The 13,101-nt window shown below is 36.7% G+C and overlaps 1 protein-coding gene across 2 annotated transcripts in view; it reads right to left on the bottom strand.

Annotated features, from left to right (window-relative positions):
* Positions 1-13,101, bottom strand: part of RPS6KA3 (ribosomal protein S6 kinase A3) — a 69,733-nt gene that overhangs the window by 43,644 nt on the left and 12,988 nt on the right. For both annotated transcript variants that reach the window (XM_042809618.1, XM_042809616.1), the window contains exon 2: positions 12,279-12,335. In XM_042809618.1, coding sequence (XP_042665552.1) covers positions 12,279-12,335 — 57 coding nt within the window. The remainder of the gene's footprint in view (positions 1-12,278; positions 12,336-13,101) is intronic.

Genomic DNA, 13,101 nt, shown 5'->3' with positions numbered 1-13,101 from the left:
AACATCAGCCATGCTTTCAGATAAATCAGTCTTAAAAGAAATTTAAGATGTAAGTTACTGAATCAAAGAAAAATATTCCAAGAATATTAAAATACTATTTTTTTCTAATAAGAAAATAACCATTTCTAACACCGTAAATGGCAGTTTAAAGTGCACTTGCCTGTAATAATGTTCAATTAATTATAATTTATAATTTAACTAACCAAAACAAAAAAAACAATGCTGTATTGGTTCATGTTACTTTCATATTACTGACTCCTCAATTTCCAAAAAAGCAAATCCAAACAGTAAAGAGCTAATGGCATCTTTTCCACTTCAAAGTTGAGCAGCAGCAAAAAGATTGCTTTTGGCATCTCTTGCTTGTAAATATTAGTTTAAGATACAGAGATTCTTCCATCTTCCCTATGGAAGTAGCAGCTTCCTTCTTACCTCATCAATCTTTTCCAGGAAAGCTTTGCTTCTTCTGGACATAGGATCGTTTTTGAGGCATATGAATATTCAGAGGGGATGAATACACAAAAAAATGGATTTCCCAGTAAGTTACTGAACGCTGCTCAACCACTGGTGAAAGTTTCCTTTTACTACTACATTAACTTTCATTGTGCTTATCAGCATTCAGCCAACATGATGATATTTGGCAATACATTTTTCTGATTGTCACAGGCAAAATAGTGCTGAATGTCATAATTTAACACTCAGTATTTCATAAGTGGTTTCTATGATATTAAGCCTTGATTCTAAAGTTACATAAAGCTGTTTAGTAAGGACAGCAAGCTTATTGGATATCAAGTGATTTTAAAAGGATGACTCAACATTGGCCCAGCTCCCCAGCTCACATACATAACTTCCTTTTCCTCCCCTCCCTTGAGTCAGGAAGTGTCCTAGATGCACTTACTTTCCTAACTTATTTTGTATGTAGGATGAATTTTCATCGTTATCTGAAGAAATATGAATTACACATTTGGATGGAAAAAATGGATCAGCAAACTGAAAACTAAAGCTTTTTTTTTTTTTTTTAACCTTCTGTATTAAAACTTATGGAAATCTATGCTAAATTAAAAATGGGAAAGAGAGTACCATACTAGCTATTTTAAAAATTTCAGACACGTTCTATATACATTCACACATACTGTGTTATATTCCTACCTCTAACTCCCAAACTACTCTTTAAATAAAATAAAACCCCTGCACGTTCAACAGCTGTTTCACAATCTCCTATCACCTCAGTGAACAACATCACTGAGATAAGCCAATGCATAAAAGCATTTCTTATACTTGTCATTAATATCGAAAACTGAAATAACTTCACAAGTAATGGTTACTTAAATGTTTGTAAGCATATGATTGCTTGAAAAAGCTTGAAAAAGTCGGTTAAAGTTGCTGCTAGTGTAGGAGTAATTATTCTAATATATCAGAAAGCAGAATATGGTCCCGTTTAAAATTAAATTAAGCTGCTTTAAGCATATTGTGTATATATACACCAGCATCCAGAAACGCAAGAAAAGTGAGGCAAGCTGTTGTTAACACTAATATTTGTAGTCAGAAACACAGCTTTCTCCACAATTTTTGTCTGTGTTTCTTTAAGGTAAGAAAACTCGTTCACAGTATAAGAAAACCTGATTTCAGCTGACAGTAGATTACTTGTTGCAGATGACATCTATTATTTTACCTGACAGAAAATATGATTTCCTAAACGTAAACTATATTAGCAAATGTTTAAGTTCCCATTTGTTTTATTTTCTTTCTTTTTAAATTGTTAGGTGTCCAAGATTAAAAAAAAAAAAAAAAAACACAAAAAACAATGAACAGAGATAATAAAATTACTGTACTAATGCACTTTGTCTTTACTCTCTATACCTTCTGTTCTTTTCCATTCCTGTTTTCTTGAGTACTACAACAATTTTACAGTCTCAGAGGATGTCCATATCCACATTTGTTTCAGGTAGCCAACTCATTTACCTAATGAAAACCACAGACCAGGTTGCTGAGATCAAACTCCTCCAGTTCTTTTGGTGTTACAGATGAAGCAAGATAGGAGTCCGAAGAACGAGTCCCACCTCAGAGCACTGAGTCAACGGACAGATGAGAAAGCCCTCTGGATACTCTGGTACACTCTGAAAATACTTTTCCTCCTTGGAATGAAAGTACAAAGGCTAGGACTGTGCTCCTTCCTTCCCAAAGGAACTGTGAGTAGTTCAGCAGGTAAAGCCATAGAGATGAGGAATTTCTCATCAAAATCAAAAGCCTGACGCTGCCACCAAAAACAGTTTTGTAATATAATTCTTCTTTGATCAAACACCACAAAATTATCTCATGAACCAGGCTGTGCATGTCAGCATTGGAAAAAAATACTCATTGGGTGGAACTTTCATTTCCCAGTAACTTTGATACAAGCTTTGTTCCTACTTTGTAAGCATTTAAGTGCACTGCAATTTTTAAAAATATGGAAAGTTTTAAAAGTCATCTGTTTTTAAAAATCCATGAACATATTTAGCACTAAACTACAACAAGTATGAATCTTGTTTTTATTCAATAGTGTATTCTAAAATTTGTAGTCTGAAAACCCTTCAACTGTCCAGCATTTTAAAAATCAACAGTTTTAAAGACAATATAGCTGACAGAATTTTCCAAGGAGGAAAATTTCTTGGAGACTTCTAAGAAATATCCTGCAAATTGCACACTGAAAAGAGCTACACTTCAAGTTGGTAAAAGTTTATTTCTCAGGGTTTTCTTTTAAAAAGCTGTATGTACAGTATCCTATATTCTATTGTTTTACAACTCATGTCCATTTCAGTGTTTCAGTTACAGCTAGGAAATTAAACTTCAGTTTCTAACACTTATTGCAAAGCTTAAAGCAGTAGATAGGCTAGTAAATGCTGAATTACTATCCCTTTGATTCACAAATTAATACATCTACATCGCCTATGGTGTTAAAACTGTATACAAGAATGCTCTACACAAAAAAAAAGATTTACAGGAGGATAAACACGAAAATTGATTTAAGCTTCAGAGATAAAATGCTCAAACACATTGCACTACTTTTACGTGTATCGTTAAAAAATTATGGAAGCATGCAGGATAATACAGTTCTGCACTAGACATTTTCTTAACTTAAAACACCTTTTATGTTTAAAAGTATGTACAGTTTATCTTGCTGAGCAAATTCAATGTCTGCTATGTCTAAATTACCATTTAAAGACAAATTAACCATAATAATAACACAAGCATCTATTCTTAACGATGTTGTAAGTATTAAGTTTAAGATGCTGATGAGCCTTACTCAACAAATAATGAGCTCATACAATTAAAAGTATCACATATAATGTAAAAATTTAAATAATCACTAAACTTTAATTTAAAAAAAAAAAAAAAAAAAAAAAGAACATTTTAAATAAAACCAGATTACCAGTGAGAAAGCTTAAGACATAGCTAAGCTCATAGACCTCTGGAGAAAACAGTAAGTTCCACAGCATTCTCATGGAGTAAAAAGTTGCCAGTAAGGTTAAATTATCAGCAGGTACCTTAGAAACTTGTACAAAATACAAGCAGAATACAAATTCCTTCCCGCTCCCCCCTCCCTTTTTCTCTTTTTAAAGGAAAAGAATATACAAAGGCTCTGTATACAGACAGTGCTGACCCCAAAGCCATGAAAAACTGAAACCACTTTGATATCAGGAGCTTAAACTCTACTTACACGCTAATATATTTTCCCCCTTTAAGAAAAGGAACTAAGCTCACCCGAACAGAACGAGCACGCAGAGCCAGAAACTTAAACATGACTAAGAAACCATGATGTTTAGGTTTTCTGACTGAGCAATCCTAAGTCTAGCAGGGAAGACCAACCCTAGCATTTTTTTTTTTTTTTTTTTGCTGTGACCAGCTGTTCCGGCAATTAGAAAATTTCCTGTCAGGCAAGTTAGCCACAGATGGGGGGTGGGGCAAGAGAAGGGGGGAAAAAAGGTCAGAAAAAAAGAAAGAAATTGATTTTTCTTCCTCTGGTAAAGAAAAACGGGGCAGCAGGGGTACTCATGTTGCTGATGCTGTAGAGATCAGAACAGGAAACTTAAGCAGATCGTCTGATAGCAACATGTTGTTGCAGATGTTATTTATTCCTCGTTCCCAGGAAAGAACAAAAAAGATCAGCATCTATTTCAGAAATCAAGCTAGTAAGCCATGTACCACTGCTTAAGCAGAGTAGCAACTACTTTAAGACCTGCATGTGATTTCTGTATTTTTACGGGTTTTAGTTCAATTGCACAAATTGCTATCTTTCTGACATCAATGCAAAGAACGTGGTAAGCTTTTACTTCATGGCTATGCTTTCTATAATTGTTAGGGGGCCAAGCCGACTTTGCAAAGCCCTCTGAAATCCTGCACACAAAACCTAAACAGAAATTAATTGAACTGGATTGCCCAGCTTGAGTGCCTGACTCAAGCACAAATATTACAATGCTCTGTAGCAACTAAGTACTTCAAAGTGTTTGCACACTGAACGTCTCTAGAAATCAGAATCTAATTGGATTCAATAGTTGGGTCTCTCTCTACATTTAGTACCTCAGTTACTGTTTTGCATACTGACAACTTAAGTATCTTCAGCACTGACCTTTATTAAAAGGAATGAATTAGAATATGGAGCAAAGCTACTTTTCCTCAAGCAATAAATAAATAAATGCAAATAATGACATTTAAGCAGCAGCAAATACAAGTGCTCAGCCATAAGCAGAGCCAGGTGATTCCATTTAGTGAATCCATACCAACGGGTACAAAGCAAAATACTGCGCTCCTTCCTGCCAGGAACATTAAAACAAATAGACCTTCAAACTACCTCCCTTGACTGGGTTATAACAGGATCACTGCAATTTTTTTTTTTTAGATTTTAATTCCTCTTCAAAAGACAAAATAAGTAAATCATTGGCTGTAAGCAAAAGAACATGCTGTTTGCCAATATATACCACATCCTGGTATCAGTTTCTAGCTTTGCCTTTAAACCTGGATTAATATATATTTACTCCAGCACAACAGAAAATCCTATTGCCCACATACAGAAAGAGACAAAATAAAGATTCCTCATCTCTGGCTTTATCAGGACCTCAAAAACAAAAAATGTGGTTTTTAGAAAAAAAAAAAAAAACCAAAAACAAAAAACACACCACCACATTCTCTTTTCTCTGGATCTTCATTTACACTACATCCACAAGGACAGCTCCTCAAATGTTACGTACTGAATTGTGAATTACACAAACATGCACTAACCACTTCTTCACCTTGAGTCCTCCGTTACAGTGTGCTTTTTACAGACCCAGTGTATTACAGCCTGCATGGGATAAAGCAGCCTTTACTACAACAGCAGTAACACAGCATGAAAAATGATTCAATCTTTGCTTTGGGATAAACAAGGCTCCTTGAATGCTAGGAGGTTACATGAGGATTTCAAGTATTTCATAAATGATACAAAAACTACCTGAAGCTTTCCTCTCTGCTTTAAATCCCCAGTGATTTCCCCCTCAAAAGCTCCAGTATGTGAGGAATTACAGATTAATAGCAATGTGGATATTTACACTGTGAAGAATAAAAAGGTTACTTCAAGCTTGTACTGTCAAACGTGACTGCAATAACAGAAGTCATCAGGAGTCTCCTGATCACTACATTTAGGTCTAAGGTAGCATGGATTGCTAAAAGCAGAAATGGAGAGTAAGTGGTGGGCCCTACGCTAATTACAAAGTTCATTACAGCTGAGAACACAGCATGAGTATATAACCATTTTCTTCTCTTTCCTAGCAAGTGTATATATGTACAGCACTACAGATAAACTGTGTCTGCTAAGGGTGACAGAACCAGGGCATTTCAACTGCAACACTTCTACAATTACTGACTGCTGCTCCCCAAACCTATTATCTGACCTCCCAGCAAAGCACAAAGCACAGAGCCCAGGGGTCAGTGGGGTTACCTCATAACAATAGTTCTCCTATAACTGGCATGGGTCTACAGCAGGTGGAAGAAATTTCTTGCTTTCTGGGAGAATAAAGCCTGTGTGGTTCCCAAAGAGCACTACCAGCCAACCAGAAACATTAAGATATACGCTACGTAATTCATTTTGAGAACCTCTGAGAAGAGAGCTTGTTCTTTTAAATCTTCCTTCATATGAGGAGACAGGTTAGAAAGCAGCAGTGGCCAAAAAGGGAAGTTTGTGATAACAAGTATAAACTGCTCCAGCAAATTGCTCCACTAACCTTGAAGTCTTGAGAAGTTTTTGTATTATACATGCTTATCAAGAAACCATAGTGCCCCCAAATCAAAAGGGATTTGTTATGTCTATCAGTGCCTGCTGAATTCAACTGCAGGTAAGATTAAAGAAAATGTACAGATCTCACTCTCACAAAGCATTTCGTCTTCCAGAACAGAAGTGTAAAGTGTTGGTTTTTTTCCCCCCCTCCTACCCTTCTCTTCTGTGCTTTTAATTTGGATGCTCTGAACTTAGAGAAACTGTCCTAAGACTTGCTGTCCAAACACTCAGGGGTAAGAGGATCCCAGCTTCCACAGAGACTGGAAGAGCTAAAGATGCTGGAAGAACTCTGCACAATATGGAAGTTCGTAAGTTCTATTGAAACAAGCACGCACACTACAGTTGGACACCCACTTCTGCACATAACCAGAAAAACTTGAAACTAAGTGGAATAATTCATTACGTGAATCAACCTATATCCTATATCCTCAGACTGAGAAGCATAATAACACATATCCTTTTTATAATGATAGAAAAGCAAGGGTCTATAGTATGGATTGCCTTCAATTATCTGAAGAAAAAAAATGAAAAACCCTCACTTGAAGAAGGTTAGATGAGATACAGACAGTCACCTCCCTCAGTTTTAAGAAGCTGAATAATATACTTATCTTCATAACAAACACATTTGTATAGCCAAAGAAGAAATATTAGACGAATAAGAGGGTGTGGCAGTTTCCATCTGCTAGTTTACAGGCTTTTCAGGGCTACCATCTGTTTTGTCTCCATGTAAGAAGTGGATTGGTTTTTAATGTTGCTTACAGGCTCAAATTATTCAATTTTCTGATCAAGACCCAGAAATTACACTGCCCAAGACACCAAGTGTAGAGAAAGGCCACTCTCATCAATGCTTTCAAGTGGTTGTATTCACAACACCCTTAGGAGAAGAACAAATGTTTTGAGGCGTTTGCCTTCTCTGTATAGGTTTGACATATAAATTAACTTTTCAGATTAAGAGCTTCGTACCGTTTACAAGGATGCTGTAACTTATGTAAGGTCCACTAAATCCGTTCTTACATCAGTATGATGTGTGCACTTCAATATAAGAATCTAGCATCAACAAAAACAAAACCCCTCTGCCTTTTACAAGGGAAAATTTGAACGCAGAGAAGGCAATGACTGCACTTCATTTTTTAAAGACATGAAATAATAACTTCATAGCATACCTCTTCTCTCAGGAAAACTACAAAAATATTTAAAGGTCACTGCACTGCTACTGATGACATAGCCATTGTTTCAGCTAATATTAACTAGGGGTTAGGTCTATAAATATTGAAAAATCCCACCCACAATGGTATACACATCCTGTAAGTTCAAATGCTTTCAAATCTCTCTGTTAAGCTATGCTTTTTTTTTTTTTTTTTTTTTTTTGCCAAATTACTTCACTTCAATGTTCTTACCTTATATTATTTTCTTGGCTGGTGACCATAATTGAGATTGCCCCAGATTACTCTGGTTTTCACATTACAGCTTGAGTTATGGGAAGCATGGGAGAACAACACATGATCACGGAAATTTTCAGTGTACATTTTCATTTGTTCATGAGTTTCCAGTATTTTCTATAAGGCTTCTGATTCTAACCTTAATTCTTATACATACATGCATGTATACATATATATACATATATATGCACAATGGAGAATCTCAGAATTATTACCACATATGATGGACAGTTACAAGTTCAGAAATTAGATGAACTATTTTGCCCACTCATTTTTTTAATGCATCTTTAAGCTTTTTTCTAAAGATCTTATTATCCTCATAACCTTTTCTATTAAAAAAACGTTACACAAAGACAACAGCTACTGAAATTTAGCTTTCCATCATCCAGATCAGCATGTTTTAAGACTGTTTCATGCTTCACTTCCACTTAATTTTACATATATGTTATAATTCTTATTTAACAGTGGGGTTTTGTTTAAAGTTATACCAAAGCATAGAAGAAAAAGTCAAGTGAAATATTACACAGCCACTACCACTGGAGACAGTGTTTACTTTTTCCATCGCAGTTGTTAGTGCCTGAATTATTTCCATCCTGGACTGTACTAAAAACACAAAAACAAACCAGTAATCTTCAGTCCCAGCAAGCTATCGTGCAGAAATGTATGCCAGCTTTTCCTGAAGCTTACGAAGAACTACTGCAACTTTTCACAAATGTTTGTATCCTAATATTTCTGTATTTTCAGTAATTATGCTTAAGCGAGTGCAACGACAAAGCATTAGATCTACTAGTGCTTCAACCACGATCAAATTGAATCTAGATTTAAAAAGCAGTAAAGCATGCATCATGATGGAAAGAACTCAAAGCATTTAATTTGTTTAACTAACTTAATCTCTATGGATATAGAAATAAAGAAAGTAGTGGTACATAGCACAAAAGCGAGAAAGGTAGCAAGTAAAAGGCTTTAAACTGCTTCCCTTCTTTCAGTAGTCTCCATATCAGGTCATACTTTAGCCAGTTTTTTATTTGTTCTTACATTTATTTCCTGCTGAAGGTTCCCAGGTTACTTCCAACATTCAACAGATAAAAAATGTTGACAAAAGTTATAAAACCAGATATAACAAAGACAGTATTCTACCAGCATATTATCCAAACACTTAACACAGCAAAAGGGTGCAGTATTTTCAATTTTTCACCCCTCTTCTCACTCCACAGAACAGTGGCAATTCTGTCCTGAAGACATGTACGCATCACACAGCCATGAGAATATTCTGTCTTCTGATGTGGCATACAAGAACCTTTCACACCTCCACTGAGGTAGCACTATAATTGCTGACAGCCAAAGACTAGCTTCCAGCTGTAACTGAGCAGTGGGGAAAAAAAGCACCAAAAATTATTGTTTGTTTTTTTAAATCACTATTGATAATCATTTACTCACCACCACCTAGAAATAAATGAAAAAAACAACTGGTCTAAGGAATTGAACTGCTAAGGCAACCTTAAATACCTTGAGCATCACAGAAAGAATATTAGATAACTATTTTTTAGTGGTCGCTATTATGTTTAAATAGTTTGCTCTGTCTCCTAAGCAGCATCAGTTTGGAAGCATTTGAAGAAAATAGAGGAAATTACCTGGAAGTAATCCTGCAATTAGCAAATCTGACCAATGGCTGAGGTGAGGTAACCTGGGCTGACTGATGCCCACTAAGCCACGTTCTCACTTCCCCTCCTCAACAGGACAGAGAAGAAAATAAGATGTGAAAAAGTCTGTGGGTTGAGATAAAGGCCAGGAAATCACCAACCACTGTCACGGGCAAAAAACACTCTGCCCAGGGAGGATCTGTTTACTGTCAAGTAAAAATACAGTAGGATAAGAAGAAATAAAGACAAAACTAAAACCACCTTCCTTCCACTCCCACTTCTTCCCAGGCTTAGCTTTACACCTTTACTGCTGTTCAGGGACCAGGGGGAAGAGATAGAGAAAGAATAGGGGGATGAGTTTTCAACATTTTGTCTTTGCCTGTCCTTCCTCACACTTTTCTCCTTCTCCACTGTGGTGACCCTCTCATGAAATACAGCCCTTCACAAACTGCTCCAGGATTGCTCTTTTCACGGGGAGCATGGCATACATATCTGCTCTGGTGCAGGGTCCTCTCCAGGGCCTGCAGAGCACATACTGTGCTCCAACACAAACCTTCCATGGGCTGCAGGGAGACAGCTTGCTTCATGATGGGCTTCACCATTATTTCCTCCAGGGGCCAAAAGGAATCTCTGCTCTAGAGCACAAAGTACGTCCTCCCCTTACTTCTTTGCCAATCTCTATCTCTGCAAAACATTTCTAGCCATTTGTAAGTACGTCAGCACAAAAGTACCACCTGCATCACTGACAGGCTCGCAATAGCAGCTGTGGGTTTGTTTTGGTGCCAGCTGGAATTAGCTCTGCCTAACATGAGAGCAACACTTATTTTTTCTCACAGAAGCCACCCCCTCCACTACCTAAACCTTATTACATAAGCCCAATATAATATAATTTAGCATACAGATACAAAACAAAAAGTTCCATAGGTAGGTGAAGCTACAAATTCAAAGTAAAATTTTCATCAGGCAGGGGCAACAGTCAGAATATATTAACAAGTATTTCAGTTCATTCATTACTGCTACCAAGATGTGGATGTTGTGGATGTTGTGTTGAGGGACATGGTTTAGTGGGAGCTATTGGTAATAGGTGAACGGTTGGACTGGATGATCTTTTAGGTCTTTTCCAACCTTGGTGATTCTATGATCTCAACCAAAACCAAAGACTTTCCCAGGAAAAGGTGTTCTAGTTCACATAAGAATTAAAGAAAGCACTATAGTCTGCGCTACGCAGAATATTAAGAACAAATGATCTCCTTCTGGTGTTGCCTACAAATACTGTTCCTTCCTTACTCTGCGTAACATACAGTATCACCTTATGAGCCCTGATATATTGTACCTTCAATCATATTCAGAGTTCCGAAAATTGTGTTTTATTGGTAAGGACCATTTATCAACAAAATCTAATGGTCAGCTAGCACCGTCTGATGCAACACTGAAAGAAGAAAAGAGAGATAGGTATCTGCCTGCTGTAGGGGGCCTGCTTTGCAGGGGGTCTCTAAAGATCCCTTCCAGCCCGTACAATTCTGTGATTCTGCATCTTTCGTGTCAATTTGCCATCTCCAACTCAGAGACCACTTTGCTACCACAAGTATTTCAGAACATGTTAGTTCAAAACTAACCACTGCAAACTACTGCCTACTGCTCAGATCTGATTTACAGTGAACGCTTGAGATTTATATTAATAGGTCAGCCTCTGGATATTTCATCACTATGGAAGTTTCCATTAAGTACGTTTCAACATTTAGCATCTCATCTAAGGAAGGGATGGATCCTAAGCCACCAGCAAAACTGATTCTTACAGTTCTCATCTTTGAGTATTTCCTCTTTCGTGGCGCCCATGGCTTTCTTTAATCTGAACCAATAAACCGAAGTTGCCTTCTGCTCCAGCTAGCAAGAATAGCATCACAAGAGCAGAACTGAAATCCACATTCAGAGAAAAGACTTAAACCACTGTGCCACAAATGACTAGCTTTACTATTTTTGAATGCACTCCAGTGAGCTCCATCTTGGAAGAGAATCTAAAACTTTGCCCATCTTGAGTTTAGTATTATCCTAATAATCTATGTAGAAACAAAACAGAAACAATCTTCCAGTTTAATGAAGATTTATTATGCAAATATTCTAGTTTCATGTAGATCAAGAAGGACAATGAGAAAAAACTAACATGAGCAATGAAAGAGAATAAACAGGTACTGCCGAGCAATCTTCTGATCATACAGAAAAACTAAAGGTAATAGCTGCTGCTGCACTTTACATACTGAACTAGAAAGGGAAAAGCTATAGTGTATGGCACTCATAGAATCAGATTTCATACAGTAAGCACACACGCACCTGCAATGGAATCTATGTGGAATTTAACCATATCAGAATCATTTGTTGTGACATGACCAGAAATGAAACATGAACTGCTAATAAAGCACACTCTGGAACTCACAGATGTAAAATACTTTTACATGTGCACTGTTCAGACTAACAAGCCAGTGGCATTGCCTTGCTCACTGGTACGAGGAAAAGTGGACAATAAAAAAAGAACAACCAGCTTTAAGATTTGTTGTGATAAGGAAAGAGAAGCTCAACCTCCCCTCCTGTTGAGGAATGATCTAAGCAGCCACATTTTACTATCAAGTTTTTTCACTCTCCGATCCAATTTCTATAATATTAAACTTTGCGCTCTCCAACAGCAAAACCTAACTCATATTAAAAATAGTGTAGAAAGTATAAACATTAATCAGAACAAACAGTAGGATACCAAACCAGACAAGAATAAGTGAGAAAAAAAACTCTGAAAAATATCAGGATTCTACATTACTTGACGTGAGATGCAAACCTGAACAAAAAGGCATCATCGGCAACCCGCAAGTAGACTGTGTGGCATCAGTGCATCACAATATAGTGCTATCTTTGTTACAATCTACTCACATTTTGTGGGTTGATATCATCTTCTCCCATAGGTTCATCCACAATTTGCTGTCCATTCTGTTAAAAAAAGAAAAAAGACACAGGAAGTTAGTAGAGATGTTGAATTCAACTACAGAAATAAATATATTGCCAATGGTCTTTGACGGCATGCTCCTCTACAGGATCAAGAGTTCTTTTATTTTCTAAAAGAAACAAAAAACCAACCAACCTAACAAAAAAAATCATTGGAAGCCGGTATGGAAAGCTGCTGTTTGTGTGAGAGACACGATGCCACTCTCACTCTGATCCTCACATACTACCAAACTGGACAAAAGTCACAATAAGAAAACTGTAAAACAGTTTAAGTCTGAGTACTACAGAGCATTATTTTTTCACTACTACAACCTCTGCAGAAAGCTAAATCAGATGAAGAATATGCAGCAATAAGCAACAACAACAAACGTAAATACTCTTCTTAAAACCGAGTTCTTGTGCAGAAACCGAGTCCTTGCTGTCACTGGTACTACAAGAACGTTTATAACTACAGTATATGATTATTAGAAAAACTATGAATGTTTATGGTTGCTGGCTAATTAGATAGTCAACATTGTACTTTTCTGTTTGTTTTTATTTTAACCTTCCTAGGGACCGTCCTGCAAAGCTTTCCATGTAAAATTTAGTCACGCGATTAAAAAAAGACTAAATGCCTTCTTGGTTAACAAATGCTTTCTGTTCCCCACCAGTGGTACTATACTTGGTGAATATCTAAGTGGCACTTTTCCCAGGCAGATGCCTTTGCTTACACAACAAACATATACATTAGCAGCTAATAAGGAAAAAGATA

The sequence above is a fragment of the Centrocercus urophasianus genome, unplaced genomic scaffold (assembly GCF_019232065.1).
Source record: "Centrocercus urophasianus isolate 14NV4802_14NV808 unplaced genomic scaffold, USGS_Curo_1.0 seq_12, whole genome shotgun sequence".
Taxonomy (NCBI): Eukaryota; Metazoa; Chordata; class Aves; order Galliformes; family Phasianidae; genus Centrocercus; species Centrocercus urophasianus.
Note: the sequence above shows the minus strand (reverse complement) of the source record. Positions and strands in the feature narration are given on the sequence as shown.